This window comes from Cotesia glomerata, linkage group LG9, assembly GCF_020080835.1.
Source record: "Cotesia glomerata isolate CgM1 linkage group LG9, MPM_Cglom_v2.3, whole genome shotgun sequence".
In the NCBI taxonomy this organism is placed as follows: Eukaryota; Metazoa; Arthropoda; class Insecta; order Hymenoptera; family Braconidae; genus Cotesia; species Cotesia glomerata.
This window is the reverse complement of record NC_058166.1, coordinates 18,493,071-18,517,367: the sequence shown is the minus strand read 5'-3', so window position 1 is coordinate 18,517,367 and position 24,297 is coordinate 18,493,071. Positions and strand designations below refer to the sequence as shown.

Below are 24,297 nucleotides of genomic sequence, written 5' to 3'. Positions count from 1 at the left end.
AATTTAATTAATAAATTATAAATGTAAAAATTTATAAAAAAAATTTTAAAGCAGTTTTTTTTATTTTAATTTATTAAATTGTAATTTTTGAAATTGACAGCTGTCAGCTAACTTCACTATAATGTTTTACCCACCTTAAAATTTACTGTGCATACTCATAAATATACATTAATTGAAATAGGGGCGTAATTATTTACATGACAAGCTCAGTAATATTTAATATTAAATATTAAACGTTAATAGATTTTGTTAATTGAATAAAGTGCAATTGAAAATTATTTATTTGGTAATAAGATAATCTGTTAAATATTTAGAGTAATCTGTCAGAGTAATACTCTAATCTTATCAACCGGTTCAGAGAAATTGTTGAGAGAAAAAAGTAAATAACGTTAACTGTCATGCGATACATTTGTTTTTTAATCCAGTGGGTTCGTTGATTAATCAGTTATTACGGAAACTTGGCCATGGGTGAGTCTAGGTTATCTTAATATTATAAAAAAATATATTTTATTATTTTGGATAGTTATTAGTTGTAATTATATTTTTTTTTTTTTAAAGATGAAACAAATGATTCGGTTAAATGGCAGCAACACTTGTCGTTGCTCAGGAATCAGTATGTTCATCTTCATACTGCTAATTCTGAGTTGCAGCAAAAATATGCGATTGCAACTGCTTCGAGACAGGGGTCTGGATTTATTGAGAGGTTGTTGGCGACTATTGCTTCACTTTACGCTCAGAAACAGTACAGGTAATTGGTTGATGATTTAATAATTTGATGAATCATGATATTGGAGTTTATAGATATCAGAACTTTTAGATTTTTTTATAAAAATTAATTATTATTTAAAAAAAAAATTTTTTTTAATTAAACAATTTTTTTTTTAGTTAAAAAAATTTTTTTTTAATTAAAAAAAAATTATTAGAGCAGATATTTAATAATTACAATAATTTTTGTAGAAAATTATGGCAAAAAATGAAGAAAAAAAATTGACATTTAAAAATTAAAAATGCATTTTTTTTTTAATAATTTTTTTAAATTAAAAATGCAATTTTTTTTTAAATAATTTTTTTTTTTTATTGAAAAAAAATTATTAGAGCAGATATTTGATAATAAAAATAATTTTTGTAACAAATTATGGCAAAAAAAAATTGACATTTAAAAATTTTTAAAAATTAAAAATGCAATTTTTTTAAAATAATTTTTTGGAATAAATTTGTTTGTTAAATAAAATTAAAAAATTGATAATTTTTTAATTTTATAAAAATATTTTATTAATTTTTAATTTTTAAATTGATTTATTTATTAAAAAAAAATAAAAATTATCAAATGTCTCTTGATATCAGTATCATAATATTTAATGATAATTGTTAGTTTAAAAATATTTTTATTTTTATTTTATTACATCAAAAAGCCTTGAAGTTTAATAAGAAAATTAATTACTAATTTCTGAGGTATAACTTAGTGATTTTTGTAAGTTAAATATTTTTATTTTATAAAATTCTCAAGAACTTTTTAAAGTTTTATTTAAAAGTCGATAACTTCAAGGTTCTATTAATTTTTTATTCACTTATGAATTGTCTACTTGTTTATATTACAATGTAAATTAACTTGTCGATAATTTTTAGTGATTTGACTATTAAATTAGTCAACAATGAACTGCCAGCGCATAAATTTGTCCTGAGTGCAAGGAGTGATTTTTGGAGCGAAAGTTCTCTAGCAAATATTTCAGTACTAGGTCAGTATTTTCTTAGACACTAAAATCAATCATTTATTAACTTTATTCAAAATAAATCATTCTAAAAAATAGCATTTATAATTAAATAAAAAAGGAACTTCGTTCCAAAAATATTTATTTTCAATTAATGAAAATTACAGATTGGAGTTATTTAGACGGAGACGCAGGTTCAATTCTTTTAAAATGGATCTACACTAGTACAGTAGAAAAAGAGAACCTGACACTAGAGCTGATGAAAGCAGCCTCTAATTTCCAATTAAAAGAATTAGTAGAGCAATGTGAAACATATTTAATAGGAACAGTGAGTCTCCGCGATTGCGTAGCTCTTTATACTGCCGCGGAGGAGCTGGGCGCTGAAAAATTGCGAGACTACTGCAGTTCACTAATCTCAACGCACTGGGTAAATAATTTTTAAGAATAATCTATATTACACTCATCGAGACCTTTCATTTGAGTACCCACATCAATTTTTCATATATTTTATATATTTATATATATATATTATATATATATATATATATATATATATATATATATTAAAAATGCATGTGGGTACTCAAATGAAAGCTCTTGATGAGTGTAACATCATAATGAGCTTATATCTTTAAAAATATCATAAACTGACAAAATACAATATAATTTCTTAATTATTGACATTTTTAAAGATATAAGCTCATCCCGATGTTATACTCATCAAGCCTTTTCATTTGAGTACCCACATCAATTTTTCGTATATTTTATATATTTATATATATTATATATATGTATATATGAAAAATATATCAAAAATGCATGTGGGTACTCAAATGAAAGCTCTTGATGAGTGTAACATCATAATGAGCTTATATCTTTAAAAATATCATAAACTGACAAAATACAATATAATTTCTTAATTATTGACATTTTTAAAGATATAAGCTCATCCCGATGTTATACTCATCAAGCCTTTTCATTTGAGTACCCACATCAATTTTTCGTATATTTTATATATTTATATATATTATATATATGTATATATGAAAAATATATCAAAAATGCATGTGGGTACTCAAATGAAAGCTCTTGATGAGTGTAACATCATAATGAGCTTATATCTTTAAAAATATCATAAACTGACAAAATACAATATAATTTCTTAATTATTGACATTTTTAAAGATATAAGCTCATCCCAATGTTATACTCATCAAGACCTTTCATTTGAGTACCCACATCAATTTTTCGTATATTTTATATATTTATATATATTATATATATGTATATATGAAAAATATATAAAAAATGCATGTGGGTACTCAAATGAAAGCTCTTGATGAGTGTAACATCATAATGAGCTTATATCTTTAAAAATATCATAAACTGACAAAATACAATATAATTTCTTAATTATTGACATTTTTAAAGATATAAGCTCATCCCAATGTTATACTCATCGAGACCTTTCATTTGAGTACCCACATCAATTTTTCGTATATTTTATATATTTATATATATTATATATATATATATATGTATATATGAAAAATATATCAAAAATGCATGTGGGTACTCAAATGAAAGCTCTTGATGAGTGTAACATCATAATGAGCTTATATCTTTAAAAATGTCAGTATTTAAGAAAGTACAGTGCAATTTAACTAAAGTCGTTATTTAATAAAGCAAAATTTCATTTATTTATAGTTCACCAATAAATCAGCTAATTAATAAAAAAAAATTAATTTATTAAAATTAGGATGACTTGACCGGAGATGACTTCAAAGAAATGCCGGGTCCTCTTTTGTACGAGCTGCTGAAAACAAAAAGCGAGTTTCCTCTTCACTCAGCGGTGAGACTCGAGCGGGAGGATGTTGTCTTCTTGTATTTAGTTGAACACAATGCAGAGGTAATAATTATTTTCTTTTTTTTATTTTTTATTATTAATTAAAATATCGAGTTTATTTACAAATAACAATTGTAGCGCAGCGCAATATTTATTTACAATATTTTATTATTTTTTTATTTATTTATTTATTTTTTTATTGCGGAAGAAATTTTTTTTAACGAAGTATCATTAAAAATAAAACAATAACAGGAAGTGTGAAAGTCCCTCGATTACTTTTACTGTTATTACACAAATTATACCTACAAAAACAATATTCAGGAGGTCCACCAGGCGAACCGCGATCTTCGCCTATAAAACAATCCTCCGGATACGCGGTCTGAACTATCTCCTCCTGCTGCCTCCACTGTCTATCTTTATAGTCGTAAGCTTGAAAAATATCAAGCTGAGAAGCGCAATCTCGCTCTACACTCGTGTTGATTATCGCTGAAAAAATCCAATGAGTCATTAGTCATTATTAAAATTTATTGTCTCTAAAATTTTGAATATAAGGCAATATAGTTTTAAAAGTCACTGGAAAGTCTTGTATAAAGCGATAAATTTTATACTGAAGCTTAATGTGAGTCATAAAACACTATCAAGAATAAAAACTCACATCCGTTGACTAGTCTGTGATAAATGGTACGTTTCATACACATGGTGGACTTTGGGCAGTAAACTTGAAAGTGTCTATTTTCTTTAAATTGACTGCAGATTTGACTAGACGCCTCCGGCGAGCCTCTCAGGGGGGCTACGGTGCACTTGTAACAAGAAATACCTTCTTCTGACCCCTCTGATGGTGTAGAACTTACTAATGAAGGAATAAAAATTAAATTAAAAGAATATTTATATGATTATTTAATTAGCAATTTAGAAATTTATGATATTTAAATTTAATAGATATCTAATAATTTTTTTTTTTTATTAATTAAATATGCAACAATTATGTGAAATTTTTTTTTAACAATTTTTTAAAATTCTCTTTTTTAAATTATATTTATTATTAAGAGAATAAGAAAAATTTAGTCAATGCAAAGGTCTTGATTTGAATTTGTGCCTTTCTCTATCTCTAGATACATAATTAAGAAATGACTTTATATCTTGAGAACTATTGACATTTTTAAAGATATAAGCTCATCCCGATGTTACACTCATCGAGACCTTTCATTTGAGTACCCACATCAATTTTTCATATATTTGATATATTTATATATTATATATATGTATATATGAAAAATATATCAAAAATGCATGTGGGTACTCAAATGAAAGGTCTTGATGAGTGTAACGTCAAGGCGAGCTTATATCTTTAAAAATGTCAATAATTAAGAAATTATATTGTATTTTGTCAACTAATGATATTTTTAAAGATATAAGCTCATCATGATGTTACTCTCATCAAGAGCTTTCATTTGATTACCCACATGCATTTTTGATATATTTTTCATATATACATATATATAATATATATAAATATATGAAAAATTGATGTCGGTACTCAAATGAAAGCTCTTGATGAGTATAACATCGGGATGAGCTTATATCTTAAAAAATGTCAATATTTAAGAAAGTACAGTGTAATTTAACAAAAGTTATTTAATAATGCAAAATTTTATTAATTTATACTTCAAAAGTCACAGCAGTCACATAGTGACTGCAAGGTTGCAAGTTTCTTTTAATCATTTTTTTAAATAATAAAAAAAAATATTTTCTTTTACAATTCTTTTTTTGAATAAAAATTGACCATTTATAAAAAATCTAAAAATTATTAAATGTCTATTAAAAATATCATAAAAAATATTAATTAAAAATAAATCTTACAAGCAGTTATTACAATAATCCATAATTGCCTTCGCTCGTTAAATTTCATATTACGCTCCAAAAAATTTCAATAATATCTTCACTGTAAATTAAACTCATAATCTTACTTCCATCTATTGAAGAAATAAATCATTTACTTGTGATTAATTATATTACTGACGATAATAAATTCCGATAAAAAAATGAAGAAATACATACACCTGCTATCAGTCAATTGACACATCGATTCTCACCACGCGGACCTTGACAACTGTCTCCAAAGAATATTAAAAAGTATAATTTATAAATTAGAAGGTAAATAAAAAAAACTGGGAATAATTACATGTATGTATGCATAGTAGTAATATTCAATGTCAAAATTTAAATACCAATAGATGGATATAAATAAACAGTGATTGGTGATTAATCAGAATAGAGAACGGCGGATTGGAGTCACTCGTATCGACAGCGCACACTGTGAAGCTTATACATTACTGAGAGAAGTTATTATACTGGTGGAGATTTGTACCCCGTCCCCGTGCCACGTCATATCCCCACCAGCTGACGGTTCACAGTCATCGGGCCGAGAATGTGTGTTCCCACCCAACGCGGCACCCGCTGGTGGATAGAGGATAGTGGATGGTGGATGAGCAAGCGCTCCCAAAGCTGTTTATTTTACAAACCAGAACAGAGAACTGATGTATTGTAGGAAATCATCCCATTAGTGGCTACTTTCCCTGGCCTTGGTTTACTTTTTTTATTTTGTTAATCACTAAGTTGGTTTTTTTAATTTGATTTTATTTTTTTTTATAATTTTTAATGAGTCGACCTTTTTAAAAAATTTTTTTAAAATTAATTTTTACTTTTAATTAGGACAAAAATATTAGCTGATATTTTTAAATATTTATTTTTAATATTAATTAATTTTTAATTTATTTAATTTTACAAAAAACAAATTTTCTCATTAAAAAAAAAAAAATCCAATATTTTTACTTTAATTTTAAAATTATAAATTCAAATTTTTTTATATTTATTTATCTTATTTTTTAAATTACACCGAGATTTTTTGGTCCCACAGAAAAAACATAAGAGATTTTTTTTATAAAATTAAATTTTAAACTTTTTTTTAAAGCAATTTTTTATAGAATCAATATTTTAGCTGTAATTTAAAAAATTTGAATAAATTATTTATGAAATGTTATTTTGCATTTACGGAAAAAATCTTGGCGCTGCCTTTACTTATAACATTACAATATATTAGTGATAGGTTGATGACTTGGATAAGAACTTCCGCACGCAGATGACCACGGATGCACGCACGTTGTTTTAATAAAAAGTGTAACTTGTGTGAGGGTCTTTCTATCCGGTAAAGGGTCTGCATATAAAGCACTCGCTATTTTTATTTATTGAGTTCATTATCCTGAATTTTTTTTCTCTATCTAGTCTAGAATAAATTTAATTAATAATTATTTTAACAGCAAGGGTAAAAATAACAAGTACACTTTAATTTTTAAATAATTTAATAATATATATTTATTTTTATTTTACATTCCATCTTTAGAAAGTTCTAAAAAATTATAAAAAAAAAATTTTTTTAATAATTTTTATACCTAGTTTATTTAAAAAAAAAAAAAAAAGTGCTAATTTCAATAATAATAAAGTTAGCTGACATTTTTAATTTTTAAATTACGGTTAATTTATTAAATTAGAACTAAAAAAATATTCTTTTTTTAAATTGCACTGATAATTTTTTAAATTTTTTACAAATAAAATTAAAAAAAAAAATTTTTTAATAATAATTTTCAATAATTTTTATCATTGAAAAAATTTTTTTAATTTTTTTAATAATTTTTATCAATAAAAAACTTAAAAAAAAAATTTTTTCATAATTTTCATCAATACAAAAATTAAAAAAAATTGTTTTTATTAATTTTTTTCAATAAAAAAATTAAAAAAAATTGTTTCTATTAATTTTTTTCAATAAAAAAATTTTTAAACGCCAGCTAACTTAATTTTCATCAAATTTATTATTATAAAAAAAACTTAATTATTATTATTATTATCACCAAAAACTAACAACCAAAATTTTCCAGCTGCCAACAGTAGTAAACGCAGTGGACCATAAAGGGCGTCGTGCCTTGGAAGTGGCTCTAAAATCCCGCCAACCATCTCTCGCCCGCACACTAGTCGAACACCAAGCGGACCTGAGCGCGAAAGATTCCGACGGTTTGACCCTGCTGCAATCCTCAATCTTCAAAGGCGACTCCTACTCCGCAGAATTTCTAATCGAGCAGCTCGAAAACAGCGGATCTTGCCAGCGCCTTTGCGACCCCCTAAAACTCTCCCCATCCTGCTCCGACTCCCTAAAACCCTACGAAGGATGCACAGTTCTCCACCTAGTCTCCCGCCACAAGGCCCCCGACATGCTCTTAATCTCCAGCAAACTTCTCCAAGCCGGAATCAACCAGAACCTCCAAGACTCCCGAGGCTGGACCTCCTTACACTGGAGCATCTATTCCAACCACGAACCTTTATTCGAGCTCCTCTTGGACTCCAAGAACATAGACCTCGACTTAACAAGCTCAGAAGGCCACTCAGCGTTATCCTTCGCCCTCAGAGCCGAGCCTTGTTTAAAAACCTTCGCAGAGAAGCTTTTATCCCGCGGCGCGAAGCCTAATTTAACTTATAGCCCCTCTAAAAACACTCTTTTGCACCTTCTAGCCCAAGAAGGCAAAGAAGAAGCGGCTCTATTCCTCCTAAAGCACTCTAAAGATATCAACCTTGCTAAAAAAACTAACATTGATGGTCTTACAGTTCTCCACGAAGCTTGCAAAGCAGGATTAGCTGACTTAGCAAAGCTTTTACTTGAAAAAGACGAATCTGGCTTCTCCACAATTGCAATCACTAATTCCAATCAAGTTCCTTTACACTTAGCAGTAATTAATCTCCATTTTCCAGTCGTTCAAACTTTGCTTCAATTTTCTAAAAACCCAAAAGACCAGCTAGAGTGCAAAGACCAAGAAGGAGAGACTCCTCTTAGCTTGGCAATAAAAGCTCCTTTAAAACGCGGCCGAGAAATAGTCGAAGCTTTGATTTCCGCTGGAGCGAATATCAACGAAAAAAATGACAAAGGCTTAACTTTGCTCCATCAAGCTATTTTAAAGGAAGATTCAGCTACTGCGATTTTCTTGCTAGAAAACGGCGCGGATATGAATGCTAAGACTCTAGAGGGAGAGACTCCACTTCAATTGAGTGTACATTGCCGTTTAGGAGAAGTTGTTGAAGCTCTGTGCCGTAGAGGAGTCAATACTTCCGTAGGATGTCCCTTGTGGGATGCTTTGGACAGTGATCAAGAGGACACTGCTTCTATATTAGTGACTCATGGAGCTGATACTGATTGCTGGAGCCCGGGGCCTGATGGGTGTCTTCAGACTCTGCTGCATCGCGCTATTGATGACAATAAGGAAGAAATCGCGCAGTTTTTAATTAGAAGCGGGTGTGATTTAAATGCGACCAGAAAATTGGGGCCCAATGGAGAGGGCGGGGATGAAGCTAGGGATAATTGTACCCCGCTGCATCTTTGCTGTCAATGGGGATTAGAACAAGTGGTGCAGACTCTGGTGGAGCATGGAGCTAATGTCAATGCGAGGGACGCTGAAGGAAAGACTCCGATTCATATTGCGATTCAGAATCAACATGCGGAGATAATTGCATTGTTGTTGTGTCATCCGAATTTGGATCTTTCTTTGAGGGACAAAAAGGGACTGAGTCCTTTTGCTACTGCGCTGACTGTGAGGAATAATAAAGCTGCTCAGGCGATCTTGGAGAAGTTACCGAGCGCTGCGGAGCAGTTTGATAATAAAGGGAGGAATTTTTTGCACATGGCTATTCAAAAAGGGGACATGGAGAGTATCTTGTTTTTATTATCGATACAGGTGGATGTTAATTCGAGGGTCCAGGATGTAACTCAGACTCCGCCGTTGCATCTAGCGGTGGGTTCGGGGAATGAAATGTTGGTGAGGAGTTTGATATTAGCTGGGGCGAGGATTAATGATACGGATGCTCATAGGAATACGGCTTTGCATGCTGCTGCTAAGGCGGGACATGCGGCGGTAGTGTCGGCGCTGTTGCAGAATGGGATTAATTTTGACGCGGTTAATACTGATGGGGACAATGCGCTGCATGTCGCGGTTCGCGAGGGACATGTAAGTGTTGTTAGGACTCTGTTGACGGAGTGTACGCTTGATGCGGAGACGGTCAATCTTAAGGGGAGGAATCCGCTGCATGAACTTGCGAGGTGTGGGAGAGATAATGCGGCGACTATTTGCGAACTTTTTTTGGAGTGCATGGCGCAGTATCCGATTAATAATGCAGGTAAAATAGTTTTTTAATAAGTTTGATTAATTAAATAATGAATTTTGTTAAATTGCACGGTACTTTCTTTAATATTGACGTTTTTTAAGGTATAAGCTCATCCTGATGTTACACTCATCAAGAGCTTTCATTTGAGTACCCACATGCATTTTTGATATATTTTTCATATATACATATATATAATATATAAAATATATGAAAAATTGATGTGGGTATTCAAATGAAAGGTCTCGATGAGTGTAACATCAAGATGAGCTTATGTCTTTAAAAATGTCAATAATTAAGAAATGACATTGTATTTTGAGAACTATTGACATTTTTAAAGATATAAGCTCATCCCGATGTTACACTCATCGAGACCTTTCATTTAAGTACCCACATGTATTTTTGATATATTTTTCATATATACATATATATATAAATACATAAAATATATGAAAAATTGATGTGGGTACTCAAATGAAAGGTCTTGATGAGTGTAAGATCAGAATGAGCTTATATCTTTAAGAATGTCAATAATTAAGAAATTATATTGTATTTTGTCAACTTTTGATATTTTTGAAAATATAAGCTCATCCCGATGTTACACTCATCTATACCTTTCATTTGAGTACCTACATGCATTTTTGATATATTTTTCATATATACATATATATATAAATACATAAAATATATGAAAAATTGATGTGGGTACTTAAATGAAAGGTCTTTATGAGTATAATATCAGAATGAGCTTATATCTTTAAAAATGTCAATTATTAAAAATAGTATATTGTATCTTGTCAACTTATGATATTTTTCAAAATATAAGCTCATCCCGATGTTACACTCATCTATACCTTTCATTTGAGTACCTACATGCATTTTTGATATATTTCTCATATATACATATATATATAAATATATAAAATATATGAACAATTGATGTGGGTACTCAAATAAAAGGTCTCGATGAGTGTAACATCAGAATGAGCTTATATCTTCGAAAATGTCAATATTTCTCAAGATACAAGGTGATTTCTTATGTATCTAGAGATAGAGCATTTTCGAATGCAAAAATTAAAAAAACTATTAATCAAATTAAATAAAAAGTTTTTAAAATATTATTAATTATTAATGATTTATGAATGTCTAGATGCTGATGGTAATACTCCACTACTGATAGCTTACATGAAAGGGAACGGAAATCTCTGCAGAACTCTCGTCAAAGCTGGCGCGTGTCTCGGTTCAATGAACAAAGACGGTGTCACGATATTTAATTATCAAGTGGCTACTAAACAATTGCTCTATCGATTACTCGATTCATTGACTCAAGAAGCTCCTTGGGCGGATAAAGATATCTGTTTAGAGTGCGGGACTAAGTTTTCTTTGACTATGAGGAAACATCATTGGTAGATTATAATTTTTTTTTTTTATAATAATAATAATTATTATTACTAATGAATTATTTTTTATAGCCGTCATTGTGGGAGGATATTATGCAGTAAATGTTCTGGTCAAGATGTGCCAATATTAAAGTTTGGACTAAACAAACCCGTCCGAGTCTGTGGAGTCTGCTTTGACGTTTTACAAATAGGTGCAGAATAATAATAATTTAAGTTACATTAATAAAAAAAAAAATATATATATATATATAATAAAAATAAAGTAAGTTAGAAATTTTTTGTATAGTTAAGATTAAAGACTGGCAAATTTTTCCTGCTAACGTATTAAAACAAATTTTAAAATTCCATCTTTATAAATAATTTTAAATGTTTTAAATACAAATGTTAAATCAATATGTTTAATTCGATTATTTTTTTTTTATTTCTAACATGAGTTTTTATATACAACGAGATAAATATAGAGCTAGTATAATATTCTCAGCGTCTCAATAATTTAACATTGTGTTATTGTTAATTAAATTATTTTTTCAAGTATTTATTTAAGCTTACTGAAGAGATCGTGAGATACACAGTGATCAACACAGCTGACGTAGTCGATTATCTCTTCGAGACAAGTCTCCTCGGTCTTGGTACGAGAGTTTACTCGATCATTGCATGTTGATAGTCTTTCGTGAAATTTAACGCACTTCGGCTGCTCTTGGCATTTTTCCTGAGAAAAAATTCAATTTTATTATTATGACACTGAAGTTGACAGACATTAGAAATTTTTTTTAGAATTTTATAGCAATTAAATTACTAGAAAAAAAAATTTAATTAAAAAATTCCACATGTGAAAATTAATAAAAATTATAATGAAAATAAATGTAGCAGACATTTAATAATTTTTTTTTTTTTTTAATAAATTATGGCAAAAAAAAATTAGAAAAAAAAATTGACACAAAAATTTTTAAAAATAAAAAATGCAATTTTTTTGAACAAATTTGTTTGTTAAAAAAAATTAAAAAATTCTCTAGAGTCATTCAGTATCATTAATTATTAGTAAAGATAATTATTATTGATATTAAAAATTAAAATGAATTTTTTTTAGAATAAATTTTAGGTTACAATTTTTATGCTGTCAAATTATCATGATTAATAATTAAGAGTAAATGTAAATAATTACAAATATTATTTTAAAATATTTAAAAAAATAATTTGACAAAAAAATTTAGAAAATTGCAATTTTTTTAAAATAATTTTCTATAATTAATTTATTAAATAAAATGAAAAAATGGTCAAATATTTTCAAGTGTCATATTGTCTCCTGACTCCACAAAATCTCAACACTGCCCTGTCACTTTTTAAACAAATAAATTAAATTAAACTAACAAAAATTACTCAAAAAAAGGTAATATAAAAAAAATTACGTAATGTTTATAAAGAATAAACTTACTCGTAATACTTTTTGCGGGTCGACCAATTCGGCATCCTCGTCTGAGGCCTTAACCACCGGCACGAAGCGGGCCATAAAATTCTGCAGGAATGACATTGCGCTAAAAAACAATTTTACTATTACTAAAACCCAACAATTAAATATAAATTACAACAATTATTAATTATTACAATAATACTCCTCGCGTTTGATCAATCTGAAATGTCTCCACTCCTAAAGATCTAATTTTAATGTCTAAATTTATTGCAGATGTCACTGACGGCAAAATTTACAGTCTAATTTAAAACTCACATATTTTATTATATATTTTTAAAGTGACACTCAATTACTTTATTATAATTAATTACAAATAATAATCGTAAATAATTTTTGAAGTTTTACAAAAATAAATTTTCTTGTAAATGACAGCGCAGTGTCAAAATAATACTAAAGTTAGCTGACATTTTTAATTTTTTTTTTAATTATTAAATTAGAACTAAATAATATTTTTTTAAAATTGCACTTATAATTTAAAAGTTTTTAAAAAATGGAATTTTCTTTTTTAATTTTTTTATAATAATTTTTTTCAATAAAAAAATTCTAAAAATTTTTATGACATTAAAGTTAGCTGTCATTTAACAAATTTTTTATTTTATCTAACAATTAAACTAACTCTAAAAAAATTGTATTTTTAATTTCCTTTAATTTTTACGTGTCAATTTTTTTTATGATATTAAAGTTAGCTGTCACTTGATTATTTATTAATTTTATTTAACAAAAAAATTTGTTCCGAAAAACTTTTTTTAAAAAATTGCATTATTAATTTATTAAATTTTCTAAATGTCAATTTTTTTTTCTCATTTTTTTATCCAGTAATTTATTTATTAGGAAAATTCTTAAAATTATTAAATATCTGCTAAATTAATTCATATTTTTTTTGTCATAATTTATTTAACAAAAGTTTTAAAAATGATTAAATACCTGTTAAATTAATTTTCATAAAATTTTTAGATGTCAGCAAAATTTTAATTTAGTATAAAAACAGTTCTAAAAAGCGCCACAAGTTTGAATATGGCGCTGCAGTCTAAAGAATGAAAAAGCTCTAAGTAGCAGCTGCCATCTTGCCGTAAAATGTGATAACACCACTAAATATGTATGTGTGAAGAATAAAAATGTAACATTAGTATTAGTATTAGTAAAAGATAATGTTAGCTGTAGAAGGGATTTACGTTGACAAGTGTGTATTAGTGATGTGTATTTATGCTGGCGTGTCGCCGCCTGCTGTTCATTTCATCAGAAACAAATTCGTAGTCAGAATGAAAACTACACTTTGTTAAATATAATGTCTATATATATATTTAAGTGTGTGTAAATACATAAATAAAAAGTGTGTAGTGAGTGTATGTGTACGTAAGTATATATCTAAATAAATCAGCATCAAAGCAAAGAGTACTCTGTGGCAGTACCGAGTTTGTACATAGTTATACATATATATATATATATTTACAGCCGTAATTATCTCAGTGCATCCAAGACAGCAGAGCAACGAGACTGGCCAAAGATTAAGCAAGGAACCTCTAAATTATATATTTTATATTAATAATAAAATAATAAACAAGTAAACCCAGAGACATTTAGTCCTGACGAACTGAGCCGAGTACCAGGTACGGATTTAGATCCCCAGTATTTAAATTGGTACACCAGAGGATGGAATCTGACCGGAATCCTACCTGAAGATCTTCAAGGTTTATCATCAGTTACTACTATCTGGTATTGTAGATAATAAATAGTTAATAACCACATACACTAACTCTAAACAAACAAGGTGTCTTTAACAGTACCTTGGAGGTTATGTCGAATATTTATAGTTTGGAAAACTAGGGTGACATTACGAGTATTGTCCGTGGTAATGTTGACAAATAATTATTATTATTAATAATAACATTCAATTATTTTAAATTAACCCGTAGTGGTTACACTTCTTCAAAATAACCTAGTGGTCATACTGGGTCCAGTTGACCCCATGCACGGAAAAAGTTGTTGTTTTTTTCAATATTTTCACTCGAGCCCTACATAAGAGTAATTTTTAACACTTCTGTTGAATAATTCAATCGTTTTTTAATTGTTTAATTATAAAAAAAAATGCGAGAAAGTCAAATTTCGAAAAATTTGATAAGTTAGCTGACGTTTTTAATTAAATTAGAACAAAAAAATATTGTTTTTAAATTGCACTTAGAGTTTTTCAAGTTTTTAACAATTGACAATTTTTTTTGTAGTCAGTTTTTCAATAAAAAAATTTTTTTTTATTTTTAAATGTCGGCCAACTTAATTTTCATCAAATTTGATGATCCTGAAGTTAGCTGACAATTTTAGATTTTTTTTTATTTTTATAAAAAAAATATGAAAATAAAGTTAGCCGACATTTAAAAAATTTTGTAATTTTTTTTATTTAAGAATTATTAAAAAAAATTTTTTCATTTGTTAAAAACTTCAAAAATTATAAGTGCAATTTTTAAAAAATATTTTCTAGTTATAATTTAATAAATTAAGCAAAATGAAAAAATCAAAAATGTCGGCTAACTTTATTATTATAGAGTTAGTTGACATTTCAAAATTTTTAGAAACTTTTTATCGAAAAAATTTCAATTAAAACAAAAATATCATACGTTAAAAACTTGAAAAACTATAAGTGCAATTTTTTATAAATATCTTTTTAGTTGTAATTTAATTTAAAATAAAAATCAAAAATTTTTAGATGCTAACTTCAGTGTCATAAAAAAATGTTTATAAAAATTATCACCAAAAATTTTTTATAATTTTTAAATGTGGAATTCTTTTATTAAATTTTTTTTCATAATAATTTCGTTGCTAAAAAAATTTCTGTCTGTCAACTTCAGTGTCATAAAATTTGACTTTTTTTAATGAAAATTAAGTTAGCTGAAATTAAAAAATTTTTAGAATTTTTTTTATTGGAGATTTATAAGTGCAATTTTTAAAAAATCTTTTTTAGTTATAATTTAATAAATGAAAAGATTTCAAAAAATTAAAAACGTCGGCTAACTTTAGTATTATCTTTTTTTTACTAAAAATTTCATTTTTTAAGATAAATAAAGATGATCAAGCTTCGGATATCGCATACTTTAAAAAAAAAAGTGGTGTCATGTCGAGCTTTTAAAAAAGTATGATTTGTGCAATTGAAATCGTAAATTTCCATGAATCTCAAAAAATAATAGATGGTACCACGGCTGCCCAATTTCAAAACACAGTAATTAACATTTGAAATTTTTTTTTTCAATTTTTCTTATTAAAAAAAAGTTTGCCCGCCAAATTGATGAAAAATTTGACTTGTGAATAAAAAATACTTAAAATTAAGGCCTAAAAGTTATGAAAATTAAGTAAGCCGACATTTAAAAATTTTTAGAATTTTTTTTTATTGAAAAAATGATTAAAAAAAAATTTCACTTCTTAAAAGCTTTAAAAACTGTAAGTGCAATTTTAAAAAAATATTTTTTTATCCTAATTTAATTATTAAAAAAAAATCAAAAAATAAAAATCGTCGGCTTACTATAAAAATTTTGCAGTTCCTGTGTTTTAAAATTGGGCAGCCGATTGTGGTCCACAGATACCATTTTGAATATCTTCAAAGAGAAACTAAAAAATTCCCTGGAGTCATCTAGACCCATAACAACCACTACGAGTCAATTAATAAATAAATTGACGAAAAATTTTCTTCCATTTTTACCAAAAAACATTTTTCTTCCAGGTAACAAAAATTGACTTTGACATGAACGGATGATGCCTGGAGGCAATGAACGGTATGGAGAGACATGGACATGGGCATAACCATTCCCATGCACACTCGCACCACAACCACCACCACCACCACCACCACCATCAACCGCATCAACCGCATCAACACTCTCAGCATCACCACCACCATCATCAACATTACCAACACCATTCCGGCCATTCTTCCTCGGGCTCTGGCCAGTCAACACCCCAGAGTTTCCCGCCCAAATATGTCCACGGACACGGCTCTCACGCCCGAGAGTCCCCGGTGGTTCCTCCGGGTGGCCAGGGTCCCGGAGGACAACAACCACAACCACCTGTCCAAAAATTCAAGAGCTTTAAACTCCTCGTAGACCCATTTCTCGTCAAAGGCGCCCAGAAATTAATCAGGTACGACGGAGTGGTCCAGGGCGACCCAACCTGCCCGGTAGTGCAGCCCCGAGACCCCCGGTCCCAGCTGACGCGAATCTGGACCCGTCTAGAGCAGCTAGACCTGCCAGTCCCGAGATTTAAAATAGACGCTAATTACTGCGGCGAGCCGCCGCCTTTAGAGGTGACCTTTTGCCACTTAAATGACAATATAGACCGGACATTTTTAGGCGACATGGTCCAGAAGTTCGGTGTGATTGAGGAACTTACTATTTATTACCATCCGGTGACTAACAAGCACCTGGGTATCGCGAGAGTCGTCTTTGAGACGACCAAGGCTTCCAAGGGTTGTGTTGAAAAGTTGAACAATACTTCTGTGATGGGAAAAGTTCTCCGGGTGTTTCTTGACGCGTTTGGTGAAGAGTGCAAGAAGATTTATAACGATTTAACTAAGGAAAAAAAACCCGAAAAAAAAATCGAGAAGGAAGTTATTAAAATAGAGCCTGAAGTCGGCAAGCAGACACCTGTTGAAAAACCGCCGATTAATGAGGAGCGTGATGATTATAGAAAAAAAAATACGAGCTTAGAAAAAAGCAGGAATAACGATAGTTATATCGAAAACTCTAGATTCGGGAAATATAGAGACTATCCGACACCTGGCGGCAGTACCAGCAGTGATTTAGGTTATGGAACCACGCCGAGTGATATTAATTACTCGAGCACCTACTCCCAAGGTTCCACACCGGCCTACGATTATTATTACTCTGGCTATCACCATCAGCCGAGCAGTTACGTCCCGGGAATCCCCGCTCCGCTTCCTCCTCCAGCTCCAGTAGTTCCAACGCCACCTATCCAGCCTAGCGGGCCGGTCTGGTGGCCGGGAAACTCTAGTTACCCGATGTGGCCTTCTCACGTTGCGCCACCTGGAACAGTAGAGACAGTACTACCGCCCTCTAAGCTCCCTAGTAAGGTTAAGAAAGATAATAAAGACCCCCAGAGCCAATCCTCGCCTAAAACTCCCCGGGATTCTCCTGAAGAAGCCCGAAAGACTTTAGACCTGGACACGCGAATCGCGATGCTGTTAAAGGACAAAGCCGGTGGGATGGCGCCACCGTTCCTGCAGTTCGGAAGCGACTCTGAGGATGAAAAAAAATCCCACCAGCCTGAGGAAGAAATTCTGTCCAATCCTCCGAGTCCTTTTGTCTCTGAGGATGTTTATAAGACGTGTTTTGATAAAAAGACTGAGCGTATTAAAGACCGCAAGAAGCCTCATGAGAATAATATTGATAAGTTGGGATTAGTGGACGAGGATTTGGGTAGTGTTATTAGTTCTAGTGAAGACGAGGCGCTGCTGGGCAGTTACAGTCCTGCTGCTGTAGATGGAGAGCCAGAACCTCCTAAAGACCCGCCACCTCCTCCTCCGCCTGATGATGACAGAATGTCGCTTAGTTCTCTGAGTTCTGGGGATGAGAAGATTGAACAGGTTATTGCTCAAGCGGAACCGAGTAATCATTTGTACCCAGGTGGTCATTATCCGGGTCACTTAGCCTACCCGCCGCCTAGTGATATGTACAACTGGCCTAGGCCTGCTCAGTATCCGTATCCCTACGGGACTCCTTACATGCCAAGCCAGTATCATTCTTCGGCTACGATTCCCGGGAATCAGACTGGGAGTTATTATCCTAATTTTCATTCTAGACTTGCGATGGCTAATCATAATATTACTAAGGACAATCCTCAGGGCCCGACGATCAATGGCGTGCTTGATCGGGTGGTCAATGAGCTCAAGCAGATTCTTAAGAAGGATTTTAATAAAAAAATGGTGGAGAATACCGCGTTTAAATTGTTTGAGGTCTGGTGGGATGAAAAGAAGAATGAGAAGGATGCTAGTGAGGAGGTTCATTTGGTCAGTGCGGTTAAAGAGGAGCCTGCTAAGCCCACGACGAATTTCTTGGAGCAAGCGGTTCCAGCTGGGTTTAATTATGATAGCTTCAGTGGAGTCGGGCTTAGAGCTACTATGCCCAAGATGCCCTCGTTTAGAAGGAAGGTCAAAGCTCCCAGTCCGCCTCCGCAAGACGAGGACAGTAGGCAGTCCGATAGGATGGACACTGAGCTTATTGACAGTGATAGTGATCTTGATTTCTCGGAGACTTCGCCTTCTAAACCCAAGAGAGCTATTTCTAGTGCCTCTTCTATCTCCAGCTCGACTTCCACCGCTAGTTCTGGGTCTGAGAGCTCTAGTTCTAGTGATAGTTCGGATGACGAGGCGGACTCTGATAGCAGGTTGTCGGATCACAGGCCGCTCGCGAGGGATAGCCAAGATCCGGAGATTCTGATGGAGCTCGCGATTCTTAGGTCCTTGGACTGTCCTACTCCCAAGGGAAGGGAGACTCCGATACCGGATTTGGAGGTTGGGCTGGATGATTGCTTGCCGGAGGTCAATAATGAGGCTTCTCCAGTTGCTAGTCCGGGGAGAGAAAGGGTGGAGAGTGAAGGAGCTAGGGGTGAACCTACTAGGGATATTCAGAAGATGGAGAACTCTGCTGCTGAAGCCCTGATGACTCTTGCGGGACAGGATAATATTATCAGGCACAAGAGCCCCGGGCCTATTCAGCCGAATATTATCAGAGCTATTGAAAGTATGTCCAAGAAGTATATTAATAGTGAGCCTATTCTTAAGGAGGATGAGAAAATTGAGATGTTCAGTGAGATTCCGAGCACTGACTCGGAGGAAGAGGAGAGCTTGGCTATTCGCAGGTTGAGGTATCAAGCTGAGTCGGAGCTGAAGATGAATGGACAGCGCAGTCCTAGTACTTCTAGTTCTCAGGTAAATTATTTTAGGAAGGGTGTTTTTAGTGATAAGGATGATAAATTAATTTTTTTTTTTTTAGTATTTTTGAATTTTTTTAAATAGTGATTTTTTTGACAAAAATTAATATATCTTTTTTAATTATTAATTTTTTTTTTAATTAGATTTTTTATGGCCTTAATATGCTTTTTATTGCTAATTTTTTTCTAAATTAATAATATTTTTATTTAATAATTGAAATTTTTAAAAAATTATAAATTTGATGGATTAGTGATTTTTTTATTACTAGCTCAATTTTTCAACAAAAATTAATATATCTTTTTTAATTATTAATTTTTTTTTGTAAATTAATAATATTTTAATTTTAATAATTGAAATAATGGCCTAATTATTAATATTTAAAAAAAAATTAGTATTTCATTCTTATTATTGATTTTTTTATAAAATTCAAAATATCTTTATTTAATAACTAAAGTTTAAAAAAATAATAGAAACTTTAAAGCCTACTTATTAATTTTTAAGAAAATTAGTGATTTTTTTTAAATTACTAAATTTTCTAAAAAATTAGAATTTTTTTTTATTAATTTTTAAAAGAAATTAACATTTATTCTAATAATTAAAATTAAATATTTAATAGCTTAATTATTAATTTTTAATCATTTTTTTAAAACCAACAAAATTAATAATTTTATTTTCCAATTATTAATTCATCATAAAAATATTAATATCCTTTTTTTATTAACTTAAATTAATAAAAAAAATTATTACTTAACTTTAAATTAATTTTAATAAAAAATATTTTTCTTCTCAGGTATCCCAAGTGTTCATCGAACACTCATATTCTCTTCCACCACCAACTGCCGAACCTTTATCAGCACCATTAGCAACACCAGCACCACCAGCAGCTCCAACGACGTCGCCTACAAAACCAAAACCATCTCCAGTGAAACCCAAGCCGGAGATTCCAAGAGAGCCGACGGAGAAGAGGAAGTACAACAAGCACTCTAAATTAGCGACGAAGAATCACGAGCAAATCCACGAGAAGGAGAACATAAATGACAAAATGTTCGCGTACGAGAAAGAAAGGTTGCAGAAGAAGTTCCCGGAAGCTCTGACGATGAGCTACAAAGAACGCGACATAATGGCGGAGATGGGAGTCCTCTACGAGTTCCTAACTCGCGGAATCGACCACGAAGACATAGAGTACCTGCGCCGGAGTTACGAAGCCTTGCTGGCGAACGACACTCAAGGCTACTGGCTCAATGATACTCACTGGGTGGATCACCCGGCGACTGATATTCCCAACCCGGCGAAGAGAAGAAAGCGCGACGAGGTGAGAATCCACGCGACGGGAAGCGCCAGGACTGAAGGGTTCTACAAGGTCGACGTCCGGGAGAAGATGAAGCACAAGCATCATTATGCTCAGAGTATCCAACGGTCCAATGATGTTGAACTGACCAGCGTTTATGCCACCGGGGAAGGAATGGCTAATGGACCCAAAGGAAACCTCAAGGGACTTACTGGCAAGATGCAGGCACTTAGCAGAGAAGCTAGGAGCAATCAGAGAAGGCTACTTACCGCTTTTGGTATTGATACTGACAGTGATCTGCTCAAGTTCAATCAATTGAAGGTTCATAAAATTTATTTCAATTTTTTTTTAATCCTTTATTAAATAGTTGATGTGACGTTTTCATTTTTGTCGCTTTTCGTTGCTATGGTGGTCACTTTGGCAATGGTTATCATAACAACGGTTACCATGGTAATGGTTACCATAGCAACGGTTACCATGGCAACGATAATCATAGCAACGGTTACTATGATAACGGTTATCATGGTAATGGTTACCATAGTAACGGTTACTATGAGAACGATTACTATGACAACGGTTACCATGTTGATAATTACCATAGCAACGGTTACCATGGCAACGATAATCATAGCAATAGTCACTATGATAACGGTTACCATGTTTATAATTACCATAGCAACGGTTACTATGATAACGGGTACCATGTTAATAATTACTATAGCAACGGTTACCATGGTAATAGTTACCATAGTCACGGTTACCGTGGCAACGATAATCACAGCAACAGTTACTATGATAAAGGTTAGCATGGTAATGGTTACCATAGCAACGGTTACCATGTTGATAATTACCATGGCAATGATTAGCATATCAACGGTTACTATGACAACGGTTATCATAGCAACGGTTACCATAGCAACGGTTACTATGAGAACGATTGGCATAGCAACGGTTACCATAGCAACGGTTAAATATTAATGAGTAAAATTTGTAAAAATATTGATGAATTAAATTCTCGATAACAAGCATTTTGACAGAAGCGCGTTCAATTTTCTAGTTTAATTAAATATTTAAATTATTTATTTACTTATTTTTAACTTCCCGCTAAGAAAATCGAAGATTTTCAAAAATCGGGAAGTTATTGTTTTCACCCCGTTTTGCAAAAGTCGAGTTTTCATCAGATCTCGACGTTTTAAGGTCACAGGAAGCTTCCCTGACTACTCCCGCGAGGTTGTCACTATGTCTGTATGTATGTATGTATGTGTATGTGTGTGTGTGTGTGTGTGTGTGTGTGTGTGTGTGTGTGTGTGTGTGTGTGTGTGTGTGTGTGTGTGTGTGTGTGTGTGTAAGCATGTGAATCGCTTATAACTTTTGAACGGCTAAATCGATCGGAACCTACCAAATGGCATTCTAAAGAGTTCCCTCAAACTTAGATTTCCTGTGAATTTGAACCGATTCGGATCGATAGATTTTGAGAAATTTTGAAAAATCTCAAAAAAACTAAGAAAAAAATTTTTTTTTAAGTGGTTTTTTTGGAATAACTTTTAATTGCCAACCGCGTGAAAATTGGTCAATTCATTTAAAAGTGATGGCGGTTTGAAAATTTGAAAAATTGTGTTTTATCAAACTTCCATCAGACTTTTGAACTTGAAGAGCTCAAAAGCATAGAATAGCTATCGCTTTAAGCTTAGAAAACTCAAAATAACACATAAATTGTATTTTTGAGCTCAGAAAGCTCTAAAACATTATTAGTGCAATTTTAAGCACCTAGGTATGAAATTAGCGGGAAGTTGCACGGATGGCCTTCAGAGTCTACTTTTTTTTTTTTTTTTTTTTTTAAATTAATTTTGGGAATTATTTGTTTATTTTTTTTTGCAGTTCCGTAAGAAACAGCTCAAGTTCGCCAAGTCCGGCATCCACGACTGGGGTCTCTTTGCTATGGAGCCAATAGCTGCTGACGAAATGGTGATCGAGTATGTTGGACAAATGATCAGACCAATCGTTGCTGATTTCCGTGAATCTCAGTACGAAGCAACTGGTATTGGAAGCTCTTACCTATTCCGTATCGACCTGGACACTATTATTGATGCTACCAAGTGCGGAAATTTAGCACGGTTCATTAATCACAGTTGCAACGTAAATATTTTTATTTATATTTTTTTAGTAGTTTAAAAAAAATTATTTTTTTTTTTTTTTATTTCTGTGTTTAAATAATGATAATGACTATCAATCTAATGATTACAACTATAATTACAGCCGAATTGCTACGCAAAAGTAATAACGATAGAGAGCCAGAAGAAAATTGTGATCTACAGTAAACAACAGATCGGTGTTAACGAAGAAATAACGTACGACTACAAGTTCCCACTGGAAGACGACAAGATTCCTTGTCTGTGTGGAGCACCGCAATGTCGTGGTACCCTTAACTAGAGCGAGATAAGACAAATCAAAGACAGTTTAATAATAATAATAATAATGATAATAAGTTTGTTGTTATTGTTGTTGCTTATAATGATGAGTGCTCATCATCGTCATCAAGATATCTACTGTTCCTCTCAGCTCTAATGATTATCCATCATAAATCGTGATCGTCATGAATCATATTCTCCAATTATCGTATATCCCACTCATATTTTTGTAAATAAACCCCCTATGTAAACATTTTTTAAAAATGCAATTTTCAAAATGCTAATTGACGAAGTAATTTAATTATAAAACGAGGAGGATCCTTTGTCCTTTGATAAAAAAAAATATATATATTATATATATAAATATAATAAATAATTGAGTAATATAAAAAAAAAATTTATGATATTGTAAGAATTTAATTACTTAATGCTCAAAAATTATTACTTAATTATCATTAATGTTTAATTTTTTGTTTTTTTTTTTTTTTGTATATATTATGTTATAAATTATATAATTGAAATTTAAAATATTTTAGTGATGTGACTAACTAAAAAATATTGTCAAAGGTTATTTTTTGGCACAAATTACTTCAAAATTTACCAAAAAATTTTTGACAGTAATTTATTTTTTAAGGAAATTTTAATTAAAGTTTTAAAAGTGAATTTATAAATTTATGAATTAAAAATAAATTTTGGAAAAATTTTTTTTTTAACTATAATAAAGTTTCTAAAGTAGATCATATTTTCTATTTCAGAAACTTTATTTTTTTTTAATTCCAAAATTTATGTAAATTTAATTCAGTTAAATAACAGTAAAAAAAATTGATTTTAAACTTATATAATAAAGGTAAGATAATTATATTAATTAAAATTTCTCATTTTTATATAAATAATTTTTTTTTAGTTTTTTTTTTATTATTATTTAGATATTTCAAGCAAATAAAAGCTTTCTGTCCCTTTTCTTTCACCCAGTGGTTTATGACTGCATTTATCACAAATACCTGGTCTCTTGTATCTCTTTTTCTTCTAAAACCTGCCTGACTTTCCTTG

General features: G+C 31.0%; 4 protein-coding genes across 10 annotated transcripts; 2 read left to right on the top strand and 2 right to left on the bottom strand.

Moving 5' to 3' along the window:
• Positions 1 to 57: 57 nt before the first annotated feature.
• On the top strand, positions 58 to 11,389 carry LOC123271546 (rabankyrin-5). The gene is made up of 8 exons (XM_044737897.1): positions 58 to 468; positions 559 to 748; positions 1,627 to 1,736; positions 1,877 to 2,136; positions 3,468 to 3,617; positions 7,487 to 9,767; positions 10,903 to 11,158; positions 11,225 to 11,389. The coding sequence occupies exons 1-8, from the start codon at positions 465 to 467 to the stop codon at positions 11,352 to 11,354; spliced, it is 3,381 nt and encodes a 1,126-aa protein (XP_044593832.1). The 5' UTR covers positions 58 to 464; the 3' UTR covers positions 11,355 to 11,389.
• LOC123271551 lies at positions 3,726 to 5,905 on the bottom strand. 3 transcript variants are annotated; one of them, XM_044737909.1, is made up of 5 exons: positions 5,737 to 5,905; positions 5,613 to 5,664; positions 5,415 to 5,527; positions 4,210 to 4,404; positions 3,726 to 4,040 (listed from the first exon to the last, which is right to left on the bottom strand). In XM_044737909.1, the coding sequence occupies exons 3-5, from the start codon at positions 5,461 to 5,463 to the stop codon at positions 3,772 to 3,774; spliced, it is 513 nt and encodes a 170-aa protein (XP_044593844.1). In that variant the 5' UTR covers positions 5,464 to 5,527; positions 5,613 to 5,664; positions 5,737 to 5,905; the 3' UTR covers positions 3,726 to 3,771. The 3 variants fall into 3 exon arrangements, with proteins under 3 accessions (XP_044593844.1, XP_044593846.1, XP_044593847.1); XM_044737911.1 differs by having other exon boundaries at positions 5,613 to 5,670; positions 5,783 to 5,905; XM_044737912.1 differs by having other exon boundaries at positions 5,783 to 5,905.
• Positions 11,390 to 11,549: 160 nt separating the features above from the next.
• On the bottom strand, positions 11,550 to 12,888 carry LOC123271552 (cytochrome b-c1 complex subunit 6, mitochondrial). 3 transcript variants are annotated; one of them, XM_044737914.1, is made up of 4 exons: positions 12,755 to 12,888; positions 12,585 to 12,684; positions 11,677 to 11,861; positions 11,550 to 11,636 (listed from the first exon to the last, which is right to left on the bottom strand). In XM_044737914.1, exons 2-3 carry the CDS (start codon positions 12,678 to 12,680, stop codon positions 11,688 to 11,690), a joined length of 270 nt encoding a protein of 89 aa, XP_044593849.1. In that variant the 5' UTR covers positions 12,681 to 12,684; positions 12,755 to 12,888; the 3' UTR covers positions 11,550 to 11,636; positions 11,677 to 11,687. The 3 variants fall into 3 exon arrangements, with proteins under 3 accessions (XP_044593849.1, XP_044593848.1, XP_044593850.1); XM_044737913.1 differs by having other exon boundaries at positions 11,550 to 11,861; XM_044737915.1 differs by having other exon boundaries at positions 11,550 to 11,861; positions 12,739 to 12,849.
• A 939-nt stretch (positions 12,889 to 13,827) lies between these two features.
• On the top strand, positions 13,828 to 23,531 carry LOC123271545 (histone-lysine N-methyltransferase SETD1). 3 transcript variants are annotated; one of them, XM_044737893.1, is made up of 6 exons: positions 13,828 to 13,973; positions 14,073 to 14,333; positions 16,327 to 19,548; positions 20,342 to 21,160; positions 22,718 to 22,975; positions 23,096 to 23,531. In XM_044737893.1, exons 3-6 carry the CDS (start codon positions 16,372 to 16,374, stop codon positions 23,267 to 23,269), a joined length of 4,428 nt encoding a protein of 1,475 aa, XP_044593828.1. In that variant the 5' UTR covers positions 13,828 to 13,973; positions 14,073 to 14,333; positions 16,327 to 16,371; the 3' UTR covers positions 23,270 to 23,531. The 3 variants fall into 3 exon arrangements, with proteins under 3 accessions (XP_044593828.1, XP_044593829.1, XP_044593831.1); XM_044737894.1 differs by having other exon boundaries at positions 13,828 to 14,308; XM_044737896.1 differs by lacking the exons at positions 13,828 to 13,973; positions 14,073 to 14,333 and adding an exon at positions 14,340 to 14,469.
• Positions 23,532 to 24,297: the final 766 nt, after the last annotated feature.